This window comes from Thunnus albacares, chromosome 21, assembly GCF_914725855.1.
Source record: "Thunnus albacares chromosome 21, fThuAlb1.1, whole genome shotgun sequence".
NCBI lineage: Eukaryota > Metazoa > Chordata > Actinopteri > Scombriformes > Scombridae > Thunnus > Thunnus albacares.
This window is the reverse complement of record NC_058126.1, coordinates 195,001-212,251: the sequence shown is the minus strand read 5'-3', so window position 1 is coordinate 212,251 and position 17,251 is coordinate 195,001. Positions and strand designations below refer to the sequence as shown.

Here is a 17,251-nt window from a genome sequence, read left to right as displayed (position 1 = left end):
AGATGCAGTTACCTGAGTAGAACCGCAGTGGAGTATCAGGGGGCAAAACAGGTGGAGGTATTATTTAGCATGAAGTGAGAACCTACTTTGCTGGGATGGACATCATCACCATTTCTTAAAAATAAGATTTTAAATTCTACAAAAAGTGACAGGAGTGTTTGAGCATGATCCTGATCAGATGTTTCACTCCAGAAGGTTTTATTCACTGGAAACACAAAGATCCTCTGAGAGAGAAAATGCTCCTTTCTGTCTGTACTCAACCAAAGACGCTCTGTGAGGGAAGACGCTCCACTCTGTAACATCTCTGCTGTGTTCTAATCTTTGTTTAAACCGTTGTTAGTTTGAACTCTGAGCTGCAGTGACTTATAAATATTAATAAAGGAGGTAAAACTCAAAGGAAATCCTGCTCATGCCTCTGAGCAGCAGTGGACGATGCAGATTCTGGGATGTTGCTGTTGCTAGGAGACAGAGGCAGTGCAGCACTGCGGCATCTGAATAATTTGTTCAGTCATCAGTTTGTCCCTGCTGACACTCTGTATGTGCAGGTATAAACATTATCACGTCTGTGTCCAGGTAACTCACCTGCTTAAAGACAGCCAATGAACTACTGGCAGACAGATCACAAACTTTATTGATCTCATCAAATACTGACAGAAACAGCAAAGAAAGACTGAATATAAATATCATGAGTTGTTACCACGGCAACCTGAGGGAACTTGTAGAAACTGAGCGTGTGCAGCCCCGCCCGCTGTGACATCACATGGGGGAGGGGCTTCCTGACAGGATACACAGAAATACAAATCTATATATTTATATATAAAGCGTAAAATAGAAATCTATAGACAACTGCAGATAAATATAAACTCTGACATCACACCAATCACAGCAGACCGGGTGTGACAAGACGGTAACAGGAAGTGACTTTCAAAAATCCTGAGAGGAGCAGAGACAGTTCAGCAGGAAGTGATGTCAGCGGGGGGCCGAGCTACGGTGTGATGTCATCAACTGTTTACTGTGTTTATTTAGGAGCCCTTACTTTCATTAAAAAAACAGCTGAAACAAGCTACACGCTAACATCAGCATGCTAACATGCTACAGTTTACCATGTTCACCATCCTAGCTAATGTTAGCATGCTAACATTTGCTAATTAGTATTAAACACAAAGTACAGCTGATGATTTGTACGTATTATGAGACTTTTATCGCAGTTGTAAGATCTTTTCAGGTAATTGTGAAACTTTCTCGTAATTGTGAAACTTTCTTGTAATCGTGAAACTTTTTTTTGCAAACAAACTTTTTTGTACTTATGAACCTTTTCCTGTATCATGAGACTTTATCACAGTTGAGATCTTTTCAAATAATTGTGAAACTTTCTTGTAATCATAAAAGTTTTTTTGTAATCACGGAAGTTTTTTTTCGTAATCAAGAGGCTTTTTATCGCAGTTATGGCATCTTTTCATTATCATTTCTGTTATCAGGAGTCTTTTAGACTTCTAGGCTTTTTGTTGTCATTATAAAATCTTGTGACTACTTTTTACGCCAAACATGAGATTTTTTCTCACAATTGTAACATTCTTTTTACAATTTTGAGATTTATTTCAGGACCTTCCTCACAGTCATAAGAAATGTTTCCATACTTCTGAGAACTTTTATTAGTTATAAAATGACGAGATCTTTTTGTGTAATTATAAGATGCAGGAGTCGGAAGTTAGTTTTTCTTTGGTGAACACAATGTTTCATTTCATATTTTAAACTGACTTGCAGAAAAAATAGATTTGAGGAAAGATTTGAAGGAAACACCTGAGATTACTGTTGTGACATCACAAATCTAAGTTTGACTGATGAGTGGATGGAAAATTCAATCCCTCCCACACATATGAGGGGGAGGGGCTTATAATCAGGTGGTTCTGGATTAGCCAAATCCTGAGTGCAGGTGTCAGATGTGGATGTCCTCAGCCTGTGATTGGCTCCTGTCCTGAATGTGTGATTGGCTCCTGTCATCGGCGTGTGATTGGCTCCTGTCCTGAGCGTGTGATTGGCTCCTGTCATCAGCGTGTGATTGGCTCCCATCCCCGGCATGTGATTGGCTCCTGTCTTGAACATGTGATTGGCTCCCATCCGCTGTGTGTGATAGGCTCCTGTCTTCGGTGTGTTTGAACATCAGGATGGAGTTGTAAATCTTGAGGGCAGGGCCAAGTTTGATTGACATGATCCTGACGATGTCCCGTTGGGTGAGCAGGAGGAAGGCCCTCCCATCGATTTGCTAGACAGACAGAGGCAGGAGCCAATCAGATCACAGCTGTGTCAAATCTGATATAATTAAATCTACAGCAGCTGATTGATCTACTCACCTCATCTTTGAACTGTTTGGCCTGTTCCTCACAGCCAGGAAGAGACTCGACGAACTCTGATACCTTCAGAGAGACAGACAGATCAAAGAGAAAGACAAACAGACAGACAGGTATGTTTTAGTCAACCTCCAGTATACTGATGTTGCAACACTGTCACCATAGCAACCATAGAGAGAGACAGCTGCAGAAACCGACTGACTCACTCTGACCTGTCATACTGACCTGCTGGACGCTCCAGTGCTGGACGGTGTCAGCGTGAACTCCGGCGACCCCTGGCAGCAGTTTGCGGTGTTGCTCCAGGCAGAGCGACAGGTCACGGCCCGGCTGCGCTGACATGGCCGACAGGAAGACAGACTGGTGGAGGACAGCCTGCAGGCTGGACTCTGTAGCAGCAGGAGAAACAGACAGGTGAGAGACAGGGGAACACCTTCAGACAAGTCCAAGTCCAAGCAGGTGAGTCAGGACAAGACGCCTCAGTGAACACCTGACAACACCTCAATGAACACCTGACAACACCTCAGTGAACACCTGACAACACCTCAGTGAACACCTGACAACACCTCAATGAACACCTGACAACACCTGACAACACCTCAGTGAACACCTGACAACACCTCAGTGAACACCTGACAACACCTCAATGAACACCTGACAACACCTCAATGAACACCTGACAACACCTCAGTGAACACCTGACAACACCTCAGTGAACACCTGACAACACCTGACAACACCTCAGTGAACACCTGACAACACCTCAATGAACACCTGACAACACCTGACAACACCTCAGTGAACACCTGACAACACCTCAATGAACACCTGACAACACCTCAATGAACACCTGACAACACCTGACAACACCTCAATGAACACCTGACAACACCTGACAACACCTCAATGAACACCTGACAACACCTCAGTGAACACCTGACAACACCTGACAACACCTCAATGAACACCTGACAACACCTCAATGAACACCTGACAACACCTCAGTGAACACCTGACAACACCTCAATGAACACCTGACAACACCTCAGTGAACACCTGACAACACCTGACAACACCTCAGTGAACACCTGACAACACCTCAATGAACACCTGACAACACCTGACAACACCTCAGTGAACACCTGACAACACCTCAATGAACACCTGACAACACCTCAATGAACACCTGACAACACCTGACAACACCTCAATGAACACCTGACAACACCTGACAACACCTCAATGAACACCTGACAACACCTCAGTGAACACCTGACAACACCTGACAACACCTCAATGAACACCTGACAACACCTCAATGAACACCTGACAACACCTCAGTGAACACCTGACAACACCTCAATGAACACCTGACAACACCTCAGTGAACACCTGACAACACCTCAATGAACACCTGACAACACCTCAGTGAACACCTGACAACACCTCAATGAACACCTGACAACACCTCAATGAACACCTGACAACACCTCAATGAACACCTGACAACACCTCAATGAACACCTGACAACACCTGACAACACCTCAATGAACACCTGACAACACCTGACAACACCTCAATGAACACCTGACAACACCTCAGTGAACACCTGACAACACCTCAGTGAACACCTGACAACACCTCAATGAACACCTGACAACACCTCAGTGAACACCTGACAACACCTCAGTGAACACCTGACAACACCTCAGTGAACACCTGACAACACCTCAGTGAACACCTGACAACACCTCAGTGAACACCTGACAACACCTCAGTGAACACCTGACAACACCTGACAACACCTCAGTGAACACCTGACAACACCTCAATGAACACCTGACAACACCTCAGTGAACACCTGACAACACCTGACAACACCTCAGTGAACACCTGACAACACCTCAATGAACACCTGACAACACCTCAGTGAACACCTGACAACACCTGACAACACCTCAATGAACACCTGACAACACCTGACAACACCTCAGTGAACACCTGACAACACCTGACAACACCTCAGTGAACACCTGGCAACACCTCAATGAACACCTGACAACACCTCAATGAACACCTGACAACACCTCAGTGAACACCTGACAACACCTCAGTGAACACCTGACAACACCTGACAACACCTCAGTGAACACCTGACAACACCTGACAACACCTCAGTGAACACCTGACAACACCTCAATGAACACCTGACAACACCTGACAACACCTCAGTGAACACCTGACAACACCTCAATGAACACCTGACAACACCTCAATGAACACCTGACAACACCTCAGTGAACACCTGACAACACCTCAATGAACACCTGACAACACCTGACAACACCTCAGTGAACACCTGACAACACCTCAGTGAACACCTGACAACACCTCAATGAACACCTGACAACACCTCAGTGAACACCTGACAACACCTCAGTGAACACCTGACAACACCTGACAACACCTCAGTGAACACCTGACAACACCTCAATGAACACCTGACAACACCTGACAACACCTCAGTGAACACCTGACAACACCTCAATGAACACCTGACAACACCTCAATGAACACCTGACAACACCTGACAACACCTCAATGAACACCTGACAACACCTGACAACACCTCAATGAACACCTGACAACACCTCAGTGAACACCTGACAACACCTGACAACACCTCAATGAACACCTGACAACACCTCAATGAACACCTGACAACACCTCAGTGAACACCTGACAACACCTCAATGAACACCTGACAACACCTCAATGAACACCTGACAACACCTGACAACACCTCAGTGAACACCTGACAACACCTCAATGAACACCTGACAACACCTGACAACACCTCAGTGAACACCTGACAACACCTCAATGAACACCTGACAACACCTCAATGAACACCTGACAACACCTGACAACACCTCAATGAACACCTGACAACACCTGACAACACCTCAATGAACACCTGACAACACCTCAGTGAACACCTGACAACACCTGACAACACCTCAATGAACACCTGACAACACCTCAATGAACACCTGACAACACCTCAGTGAACACCTGACAACACCTCAATGAACACCTGACAACACCTCAATGAACACCTGACAACACCTGACAACACCTCAATGAACACCTGACAACACCTCAATGAACACCTGACAACACCTCAATGAACACCTGACAACACCTCAATGAACACCTGACAACACCTGACAACACCTCAGTGAACACCTGACAACACCTCAATGAACACCTGACAACACCTCAGTGAACACCTGACAACACCTCAATGAACACCTGACAACACCTCAATGAACACCTGACAACACCTCAATGAACACCTGACAACACCTCAATGAACACCTGACAACACCTGACAACACCTCAATGAACACCTGACAACACCTCAATGAACACCTGACAACACCTGACAACACCTCAATGAACACCTGGCAACACCTGACAACACCTCAATGAACACCTGACAACACCTCAATGAACACCTGACAACCCCTCAGTGAACACCTGACAACACCTCAGTGAACACCTGACAACACCTCAATGAACACCTGACAACACCTCAATGAACACCTGACAACCCCTCAGTGAACACCTGACAACACCTCAGTGAACACCTGACAACACCTCAATGAACACCTGACAACACCTCAATGAACACCTGACAACACCTGACAACACCTCAATGAACACCTGACAACACCTGACAACACCTCAGTGAACACAGGTGGACAGTTTCCTGTTTGATAATCATTTAATTGCTAGAGTAATTTTTCAAGAACAAATACAAGATATTGTTTATTTACAGCTTCTCAGATTTTTCTGCTTTTCTGAAGCAGGGCCAACAGAGTATCCGTCTCAAAGACAGGCATCATGTGACCACCGTCTCCTGATCAGTCACCTGATCAATGATCAGTGAGAAGAGCTGAGAGCTGCAGTGAACAGAGCCAGTCCATAACCAACACTTCAGTCACCATGGTGAGCTGTTTCCATGGAAACAGTCACTTAATCTGCCTACTGTTTCCATGGCAACACATTGAGGAGGAGAGAGGGAGGATGCTGTGTGTGTTTGTGTCAGTTAACTGAAGCATCAATTCTGTTGCTATAGTTACCTGCAGTTTAATACACCTGTTTACTGATCCACACTTGATAATTAAACTGATGTTTTAGTTGATTGATGAAGAGATGAATTGTTCAGTAAAATCAGCCTGCTGTGGTGTCTGTGGTTGCCATGGTTACACAGCAGGACACGGTTGACCATCATCAGCTGAGACGGCAACAGCAAACAACTGTGTGCATTCAAAACATGTCAACACGTCTGGAAGTTTGCTCAAAAGCTCCAGAACATATAGTAAGTGAACCTTAAACCATGTTGTTGTGTGTCTGTCTGCACATTTCCTGTCTCTTTGCACTTTCTGCCTGAGTAAACACCCCCATACTCCTTAGCAACCACATAGCAACACCATAGTGAACACCCCAAAGCCCTTAGCAACCACAGCTCACAGTTTCATCTGTAAAAACTGACACAGTATATAACAAACACCATCTTATGACTCTGGTTTCTATGGAAACACACCGTACCTGGGCCAAGGGCTCTGAGGTTAAGCCCCTCCTCTTCCTGTTTCACACGGAGGAATTTGGTTGGCTGGGACAGTCTGTGGGGCGGAGCCAGAGGAGAGGAGGAAGTCAGTCACTCAAAAGTCAGTCAAAATTTTACTCAATTAAAAGTATTAGCATCAAAATATATCTTAAGTACCAAAAGTAAAAGTACAGAATATTGAATATTATTTATTGCATTATAATTATTGATGCATTCATGTGTTCATCAGTTTAAAGTGACAGCTGGTGAAGGTGTGAGTGTGAGTCTGTGTTATATAATCCAGGTTTATATAACACCCAGAGATAATCTACTCACAACAAACACCCACACACACTTTACATGACACTCAATCTATAAATATATCAGCTGAGCAGGACAGATGAAGATTGGATCAATTGATTTTTGAAGAAGATCAGGTTTAATGGCTGAGAGCTTGAACCTCCAGGAATCAAACACAGTTTGACCCCTGATTGCAGCCAATCAGAGCTCCTTCTTCACCTGCACACTTTACTCAGCAGATATTCAAACATAAACAGGAAGTGGAAGATGATTTTCTGTCTGTCAGTCTCACCTGTCCGTCAGTCTTCTTCTCTTCCCCAGAGGCAGCAGCAGAGTCTCACCTCTGGACTCCGTCTTCACCTGAACGCCTCTCCTGTCCGACACAGAGAGAGAGAGTGACGGTACATAAACAGGCAAAGAGGGAGACGCATACAGAACTGCAGCTTACCTGTCTGACTGGTTGCCATGGTGATGCAAGGTGACGGGTACAAGGGTGATGACTCTCTCTCCTCCCAGCCTATCAGGAAGCACCACCTCTTTACGCATGTTAATGTCCGAGTATGGACAGCCAAAGGCACTGAGAGACAGAGGAGAAGAAACATGACTCAGCAGGTAAAAACATGACTCAGCAGGTACAGACATGACTCGGCAGGTACAGACATGACTCAGCAGGTACAGACATGACTCGGCAGGTACAGACATGACTCAGCAGGTACAGACATGACTCGGCAGGTAAAAACATGACTCAGCAGGTAAAAACATGACTCAGCAGGTACAGACATGACTCAGCAGGTAGAAACATGACTCAGCAGGTACAGACATGACTCAGCAGGTAAAAACATGACTCAGCAGGTAGAAACATGACTCAGCAGGTAAAAACATGACTCAGCAAGTAGAAACATGACTCAGCAGGTATAGACATGACTCAGCAAACAGAACATGACTCGGCAGGTAGAAACAGGACTCAGCAAACAGAACATGACTCAGCAGGTACAGACATGACTCAGCAGGTAGAAACATGACTCAGCAAACAGAACATGACTCAGCAGGTAGAAACATGACTCAGCAAACAGAACATGACTCAGCAGGTAGAAACATGACTCAGCAAACAAAACATGACTCGGCAGGTAGAAACATGACTCAGCAAACAAAACATGACTCGGCAGGTAGAAACATGACTCAGCAAACAGAACATGACTCAGCAGGTAGAAACATGACTCAGCAGGTAGAAACATGACTCAGCAAACAGAACATGACTCAGCAGGTAGAAACATGACTCAGCAGGTAGAAACATGACTCAGCAGGTAGAAACATGACTCAGCAAACAGAACATGACTCAGCAGGTAGAAACATGACTCAGCAGGTAGAAACATGACTCAGCAAACAGAACATGACTCAGCAGGTAAAAACATGACTCAGCAGGTAGAAACATGACTCAGCAGGTAAAAACATGACTCAGCAGGTAGAAACATGACTCAGCAGGTAGAAACATGACTCAGCAGGTAGAAACATGACTCGGCAGGTGTGTACCTGTGGTGTCCAGTGTATTTGGCTCCCTTGATGTGTCCGACTCCTCTGCAGCCGGCGGTGGGACAAACACCCTGAGAGGGGGAGGAGAGGGGGGGGGAATCTGTCTCACACATAGAGGTCAGAGGTCAGAGGTCATATTCAGAGTTAAATAAAGACTTAACATCACAACGAATGATTGTGATACTTTATGACGTGTCTCTCTCTGACCTGTCTCTCTCTGCGACCTGTCTGTCTGACCTGGGGGGGGTTCCAGCGGGTGTCCTGTACGCTGACACCAACCAACAGGATGAAGGTCACAGAGGTCGGCGTCACACCAGACATCAAACTGCTGCGACCAGCCGTCATAATGCACCTGCACACGTGCACACACACACAAATATGCATCTTTTTGTAATTCTGCTTCTCGTTTAGAGCGGAGGTGCGATCACTTTGCCTAAACCTGACCAGACATGTTTACTGTTGTGACAACGCTGTGGTTAAGGACAACATAAACAACAACAAAGAAAGACGACAGAGGTCAGCTGATCGACATAAATAATAGCAGTGCGTCACTGATGATGTTTATTTGAGACTTCAAACTCGTCGTTATCTGTGAAACATCATGTTTATTTACTTTACATTGAGTTAAATTAATACTGAATCATGTTAAATGTTGGCAGAATGAGTTTGTGTCTGTTTATGAGAAATCATCACTGATCTTTTATAAGCGGTAAATGTTCAGCGGTAAACTCGTCTCCGTTTATCTGATGATATCTAAACATGTTTACTGTTACATATGTTTTCAATGCAGGACTTCAACATGACATTATTAATGCCACAAAAATAATTAAAATACTTTTTCCAGGTGACTGTAGGCCAAACTACACCGAGCTCTGGTGAACAGCCGCACCGTGTGTGAAACACTAGACGGCTTCCTGGTGACCATCAGACATCGCAGCATTTCAACATGTTTGTTTTTTACAGAAATGTAAGTTTATTTATTTATTTAACTCATAAAAAAACATTAGATATACTTACAACACACTGCACCAGATTGTGGGTGAAGACTAACGCTGCTGTTATCAGAAGGGTTTTAAATGTTTTAATGCAGTAACTATGAAGTTAATGGTTGACGTGTAAATGAGCCCGACACTGCGTGTTTCCTGTGTGAAGTTCACATTCTCAGATGTATTTGTTACACTGCCTTTATGTTATTTACCATGAATGTTTAAGTGCTTTATTGGGAAAAGAGATTAGAGTCATGTGACAGGAAGTTACACTGGCGTCTGTGTTTGGAGCTCTGTTGAATGGATCAGTGATAAATAACGCAGGGAGGAGGAGTACAAGCAGAAACAGCCACAGTGATGATGATGTTTGATGAAGAGCTGCAGACGACCAGCACACCTCCAACAGGTGATGGCGTCACGACTCGGCGAGGAGCCGACGACACGTCACCAGTCGATGTCGATCCGTTCAGAGTAGAGCTGCTGCTGCTCTCTGCTACATTTCACCTCTTTATTTGACATGTCGACCACTTCTAACAGAAACATCCAACACTGTGACATCATATATATAAATCTATATATATATATGTCTGAAAATAAGGAAAAGCGTAACAGGTCCCTTTAAGCTGATTTTGATTTATGAGCATTTATGTGAAATTGAACTTAAAGACAAGTTTAAAATGTATAATTTCAAAACAGTACGGAATATCAAACATCCGAAAAACTACTTTTTTTCCGTCTTGGTCCAGATATGCTGTGCACCACACGCAGCGAAAAACAGACAAAATTCAAACTGGTGGAAAATCTGTCTATACGGATAGATGTCGCTGGACACACAGAATCTAAAACAAGAATTTTGTTTGTGAGACTTACGGTTCAAAGGTTAAATATATATAGTGGCTGAGATTTCCAACCGATCTGCCAAGTTTGGGAACTGTAGCTGTTTCTGAGACCCAGATACTTTTAGGGCACAACAATGGTAATAATAATAATAATAACAATAATAATAATAATAACAACAACAACAACAATAAAAATAAAAATAATAACCTTCGTTGCTTGGACCCAAGCAGGAAGCTCCGGGTCTGAAACAGGAAGCCGATGCTGAAGTGCTTTAAAGCTGCGTTCTCTCTAACGGCCAGCAGGCGGCGACGCCACCGGCTGCAATAAGAGGTCTGATTGTATAGAAGTCTCTGACTGCTCACTGGGTTTATTACCTCAGGAAACACTTTCCTGGTGAGTTTATGGTCTCAATCACTAGTTTCAAGTCTTCTTCAGTGCAGCATGATGTTTAGTCAATTCTGGTCCCTTTTAGAGTAAAATAGACGATGAAGCAGCGTATGCTTTAGGGCGGGGCTACATTATGATTGACAAGTCGCTACCACGGTGACAAGACAGACAGACAGGTAGACAGACAGGTAGACAGACAGGTAAACAGACAGGTAGACAGACAGGTAGACAGTACCTTCACCCTGTAGTCTTCTGTGTCTGTTACCGTGGCGACGCGGATCAACATGGGGTTTCTCCTGTCGACTGCCTCCAGCCTCTGGTTGACTTGGAAACCATGTGGAGCTCTCTGATTGGACAGAGGCAAGGCATCTGTCATCAGTCATCACATGCAGCTTTCTGATTGGACCTGAATGCTGTCAATCATAGTTTACAGCCATGTGACAGCTTCTCTACCTCCTCCTTTCCTTCTCTACCTCCTCCTTTCCTTCTCTACCTCCTCCTTTCCTTCTCTACCTCCTTCTTTCCCTCTCTATCTCCTCTCCTGCTCTCCTCCTCCTCTCTTCCTCTCCTCCTTCCTTATCTCCTCTCTTCCTCTTCTACCTCATCTCCTCCTCTCCTTCTCCTCTCCTTCTTGCCTCCTTCTCTCTTCCTCTCCTCCTCCTCTAACTCCTCTCCTCCTCACCAGGTTAAACGCTGAACTGGGAGCAGCAGTGGAACCAGTCTCCTGCAGGTACTCATCCCAGAGGAAGTTCTCTGGGTTAGGATGACCTGAAAGACAAAGGTATTGATTACTGAAATAAACGCCCTCATAGTACTGTGAATACTGATAAATATGGAAGTACATGAAAGGGCATTACGTACGTTAAAGGTATACTATGCAGGATTTTCTAAAAACAATGTATAGACTCATACAAAGTGATCCCTCTCACTCATCACTAATGACCCACTAGAAGTGTGTGCAGAGACTCTGCCTGGATTTTCATATTATTTTGTTGTGTTCAGGACGTTTCTGGGCGTTGACCTTTGGGCAGCGGGTGTGTCGCCTCCAGCCAATGACAGCGCAGGGTGTCGGGATTCGTGGCATAGCGACCAGGTTACATGGCTGTTTCCGTTTCTCTGCTCCGCTCTGCTCTTGGTCTCTGTGTCATGACAGGATGAAGCTCTGCATCCAGCACCTTCCCACAGGGTTGTGTGGAATTGTGGGTGTGTTTATTTGTGCCTCATAACGTAACCACCATTCACTCTCTAGCTCACTCAACCACCGCTGCTCTCTCTCAGCTGGGGAGGAGGGGCCAACTTTAAACGCTATGTGTTTACAAACACCAACCGATAAATCCTGCATACTATACCTTTAATGTAAGTACCTGTACGTTAATGTAAGTATATGTATGTATATCTAAGTACATGTAAGTACATGTAAGTACATGTAAGTATGTGTAGTACCCTGTGGAGCGGTCAGAGGTCGTCCCTGTTCTTCACACCAGCCCACAGGATGGATGTACGGACTGCTGCTGTCACACCTGATCAATCAATACAACTATCAATACATCAGGGATACACACTGATACAGACACAGAGCTATTTAACAACATGTGATCAATACAAATCTGATCAATATAAAATCTCTCAAGAAACTGATGCAGCTCCACCTGCTGGTCAACACCGCTACTGCATCATATACTGCAAAATCACTGTACTGTAGTACTACTACTGATACTACTACTGCATCATATACTGCAAAATCACTACTACTACAACTACTAGTGAGGCTTCTACTACTACCACTACCTATGTACTACTACTTCTGGTACTACTACTACTGCTACTGCTAGTAGTATCTGTCAGCGGTCTGTGTCACCAGTAGTCGTAGGTGTCATCCCAGTTGTCGAAGTGGACCAGGAAGCGGTCATCGATGACATCAGCGACGGAGGCGACACAGACGAGTCCGGGATTCTTCCTGTCGACGGCCTCCAGTTTCATCCCAACACTGAACCCACAGTCCTGAGAGATAGACAGGTGAACAGACAGACAGGTGAACAGACAGACAGACAGACAGACAGGTGAACAGACAGACAGACAGACAGACAGGTGAACAGACAGACAGGTGAACAGACAGACAGACAGGTGAACAGACAGACAGACAGGTGAACAGACAGACAGGTGAACAGACAGATAGACAGACAGGTGAACAGACAGACAGACAGACAGACAGGTGAACAGACAGACAGACAGACAGACAGACAGACAGACAGGTGAACAGACAGACAGGTGAACAGACAGACAGACAGACAGACAGACAGACAGGTGAACAGACAGACAGGTGAACAGACAGACAGACAGGTGAACAGACAGACAGACAGGTGAACAGACAGACAGGTGAACAGACAGATAGACAGACAGGTGAACAGACAGACAGACAGACAGACAGGTGAACAGACAGACAGACAGACAGACAGACAGGTGAACAGACAGACAGACAGACAGGTGAACAGACAGACAGGTGAACAGACAGACAGATAGACAGACAGACAGACAGACAGACACTGTAGTTTTCTCTGGGCCCTACGCTGGCTGTCGAGGTCCAGCAAACGATGTGGGCTTCATAGATAACTGGCAGACTTTCTGGGGAAGACCTGGTCTGGTTAGGAGAGACGGCATACATCCCACTCTGGATGGAGCTGCTCTCATATCCAGAAATATGGCCAAGTTTATTAGTAGACCAAAACCATGACAACCCAGAGCTGAGACCAGGAAGCAGAGCTGCAGTCCTACACGCTTCTCTGCACCTCCATTAGAGCAGTTACCCACCCAAAACCACATAGAGACCACGTCTGTCCCCCAAAACCACATAGAGACCACGTCTGTCCCCCAAAACCACATAGAGACCACGTCTGTCCCCCAAAACCACATAGAGACCACGTCTGTCCCCAAAACCACATAGAGACTGTGTCTGTCCCCAAAACCACATAGAGACTGTGTCTGTCCCCAAAACCACATAGAGACCGTGTCTGTCCCCAAAACCACATAGAGACTGTGTCTGTCCCCCAAAACCACATAGAGACCACGTCTGTCCCCAAAACCACATAGAGACCGCGTCTGTCCCCAAAACCACATAGAGACCGCGTCTGTCCCCAAAACCACATAGAGACCACGTCTGTCCCCAAAACCACATAGAGACTGTATCTGTCCCCAAAACCACATAGAGACCGCGTCTGTCCCCAAAACCACATAGAGACCGTGCCTGTCCCCCAAAACCACATAGAGACTGTGTCTGTCCCCCAAAACCACATAGAGACCGCGTCTGTCCCCAAAACCACATAGAGACCGTGCCTGTCCCCCAAAACCACATAGAGACTGTATCTGTCCCCAAAACCACATAGAGACTGTATCTGTCCCCAAAACCACATAGAGACTGTGTCTGTCCCCAAAACCACATAGAGACTGTATCTGTCCCCAAAACCACATAGAGACTGTATCTGTCCCCAAAACCACATAGAGACCGCGTCTGTCCCCCAAAACCACATAGAGACTGTGTCTGTCCCCCAAACCACATAGAGACCGCGTCTGTCCCCAAAACCACATAGAGACCGCGTCTGTCCCCAAAACCACATAGAGACCGCGTCTGTCCCCAAAACCACATAGAGACCGCGTCTGTCCCAAAAACCACATAGAGACCACGTCTGTCCCCAAAACCACATAGAGACTGTATCTGTCCCCAAAACCACATAGAGACTGTATCTGTCCCCAAAACCACATAGAGACTGTGTCTGTCCCCAAAACCACATAGAGACTGTATCTGTCCCCAAAACCACATAGAGACTGTATCTGTCCCCAAAACCACATAGAGACCGCGTCTGTCCCCCAAAACCACATAGAGACCGTGCCTGTCCCCCAAAACCACATAGAGACTGTATCTGTCCCCAAAACCACATAGAGACTGTATCTGTCCCCAAAACCACATAGAGACTGTGTCTGTCCCCAAAACCACATAGAGACTGTATCTGTCCCCAAAACCACATAGAGACTGTATCTGTCCCCAAAACCACATAGAGACCGCGTCTGTCCCCCAAAACCACATAGAGACTGTGTCTGTCCCCCAAACCACATAGAGACCGCGTCTGTCCCCAAAACCACATAGAGACCGCGTCTGTCCCCAAAACCACATAGAGACCGCGTCTGTCCCCAAAACCACATAGAGACCGCGTCTGTCCCAAAAACCACATAGAGACCACGTCTGTCCCCAAAACCACATAGAGACTGTATCTGTCCCCAAAACCACATAGAGACTGTATCTGTCCCCAAAACCACATAGAGACTGTGTCTGTCCCCAAAACCACATAGAGACTGTATCTGTCCCCAAAACCACATAGAGACTGTATCTGTCCCCAAAACCACATAGAGACCGCGTCTGTCCCCCAAAACCACATAGAGACCGTGTCTGTCCCCCAAACCACATAGAGACCGCGTCTGTCCCCAAAACCACATAGAGACCGCGTCTGTCCCCAAAGCCACATAGAGACCGCGTCTGTCCCCAAAACCACAGAGACCGCGTCTGTCCCAAAAACCACATAGAGACCACGTCTGTCCCCAAAACCACATAGAGACTGTATCTGTCCCCAAAACCACATAGAGACTGTGTCTGTCCCCAAAACCACATAGAGACTGTATCTGTCCCCAAAACCACATAGAGACTGTATCTGTCCCCAAAACCACATAGAGACCGCGTCTGTCCCCCAAAACCACATAGAGACTGTGTCTGTCCCCCAAACCACATAGAGACCGCGTCTGTCCCCAAAACCACATAGAGACCGCGTCTGTCCCCAAAGCCACATAGAGACCGCGTCTGTCCCCAAAACCACATAGAGACCGCGTCTGTCCCAAAAACCACATAGAGACCACGTCTGTTCCTCGACCACTTAAATCACTTAAATCTAAAGTAAACAAAAGAGGATTCATTCATAAAAATCTAATAGAAATTATCACCAACACTACAGTAGTACAACAAAATAGGAGAATTAAATGTGGACTCATAAACATTAGATCTCTGTGATCTAAAGCTGTATTAGTTTGATTTATTGTGTCTGACTGAAACCTGGCTTTGTCATGAAGAACATGTCAGCCTAAATGAATCCAGTCCTCCCAGTCACATTAACAGAGCCTTCAGCTATCAGGCTCCTCTCCCATGGAACCATCATCCAGTTTGGGGCCGGGGTGAAGTATATTGCGAACTTTCTACGCCATCGCTCAGAGACTAACGTTAGCAGAGCAGAGCAGCGATCAGCAGTGACAAATGAGACCGGCTGAATAACGCACAATGCTGCATCAAATAACCTAAACCGACTCTGAGGTGAGAAAAAGAAAAGAAAACAGAAAATTAGAAGAAAATAACTCGGTGCTCAGTCTGTTTCACCTCAGAAACCCTGCGGCCGCTCAGCGTGTTGGACAGCGATGTTTTTCCCCGGAGCTGACGGAGCAGCAGAGAGGCTGCTCCCTGCTGGAGACATGACGTTAATAACACAGAGGAGCAGAGAGGCTGCTCACTGCTGGAGACATGACGTTAATAACACAGAGGAGCAGAGAGGCTGCTCACTGCTGGAGACATGACGTTAATAACACAGCAGAGCAGAGAGGCTGCTCACTGCTGGAGACATGATGTTAATAACACAGCAGAGCAGAGAGGCTGCTCACTGCTGGAGACATGATGTTAATAACACAGCAGAGCAGAGAGGCTGCTCATTGCTGGAGACATGATGTTAATAACACAGAGGAGCAGAGAGGCTGCTCATTGCTGGAGACATGACGTTAATAACACAGCAGAGCAGAGAGGCTGCTCACTGCTGGAGACATGACGTTAATAACACAGAGGAGCAGAGAGGCTGCTCACTGCTGGAGACATGACGTTAATAACACAGAGGAGCAGAGAGGCTGCTCACTGCTGGAGACATGATGTTAATAACACAGCAGAGCAGAGAGGCTGCTCACTGCTGGAGACATGACGTTAATAACACAGCAGAGCAGAGAGGCTGCTCACTGCTGGAGACATGATGTTAATAACACAGCAGAGCAGAGAGGCTGCTCACTGCTGGAGACATGATGTTAATAACACAGCAGAGCAGAGAGGCTGCTCACTGCTGGAGACATGATGTTAATAACACAGAGGAGCAGAGAGGCTGCTCATTGCTGGAGACATGACGTTAATAACACAGAGGAGCAGAGAGGCTGCTCACACAATGTTTAAGAGTAGGCT

General features: G+C 45.9%; 1 protein-coding gene across 2 annotated transcripts in view; it reads right to left on the bottom strand.

Annotated features, from left to right (window-relative positions):
• Window positions 1-613: 613 nt before the first annotated feature.
• Window positions 614-17,251, bottom strand: part of LOC122972685 (lethal(3)malignant brain tumor-like protein 4) — a 29,156-nt gene continuing 12,518 nt past the window's right edge. Inside the window, exons 8-20 of one of the 2 annotated variants that reach the window (XM_044339935.1) lie at window positions 12,863-13,005; window positions 12,448-12,524; window positions 11,687-11,772; window positions 11,240-11,350; window positions 8,999-9,143; window positions 8,792-8,891; window positions 7,710-7,838; window positions 7,554-7,634; window positions 6,964-7,037; window positions 2,574-2,734; window positions 2,352-2,414; window positions 2,077-2,263; window positions 614-1,980 (exon numbers count right to left, since the gene is read on the bottom strand). In XM_044339935.1, the coding sequence (XP_044195870.1) occupies window positions 1,937-1,980; window positions 2,077-2,263; window positions 2,352-2,414; window positions 2,574-2,734; window positions 6,964-7,037; window positions 7,554-7,634; window positions 7,710-7,838; window positions 8,792-8,891; window positions 8,999-9,143; window positions 11,240-11,350; window positions 11,687-11,772; window positions 12,448-12,524; window positions 12,863-13,005 (1,401 nt within the window). In that variant the 3' untranslated portion in view covers window positions 614-1,936. Of the gene's footprint in view, window positions 2,264-2,351; window positions 2,415-2,573; window positions 2,735-6,963; window positions 7,038-7,553; window positions 7,635-7,709; window positions 7,839-8,791; window positions 8,892-8,998; window positions 9,144-11,239; window positions 11,351-11,686; window positions 11,773-12,447; window positions 12,525-12,862; window positions 13,006-17,251 lie in introns of both variants that reach the window. The other variant, XM_044339934.1, reaches the window with a different exon arrangement.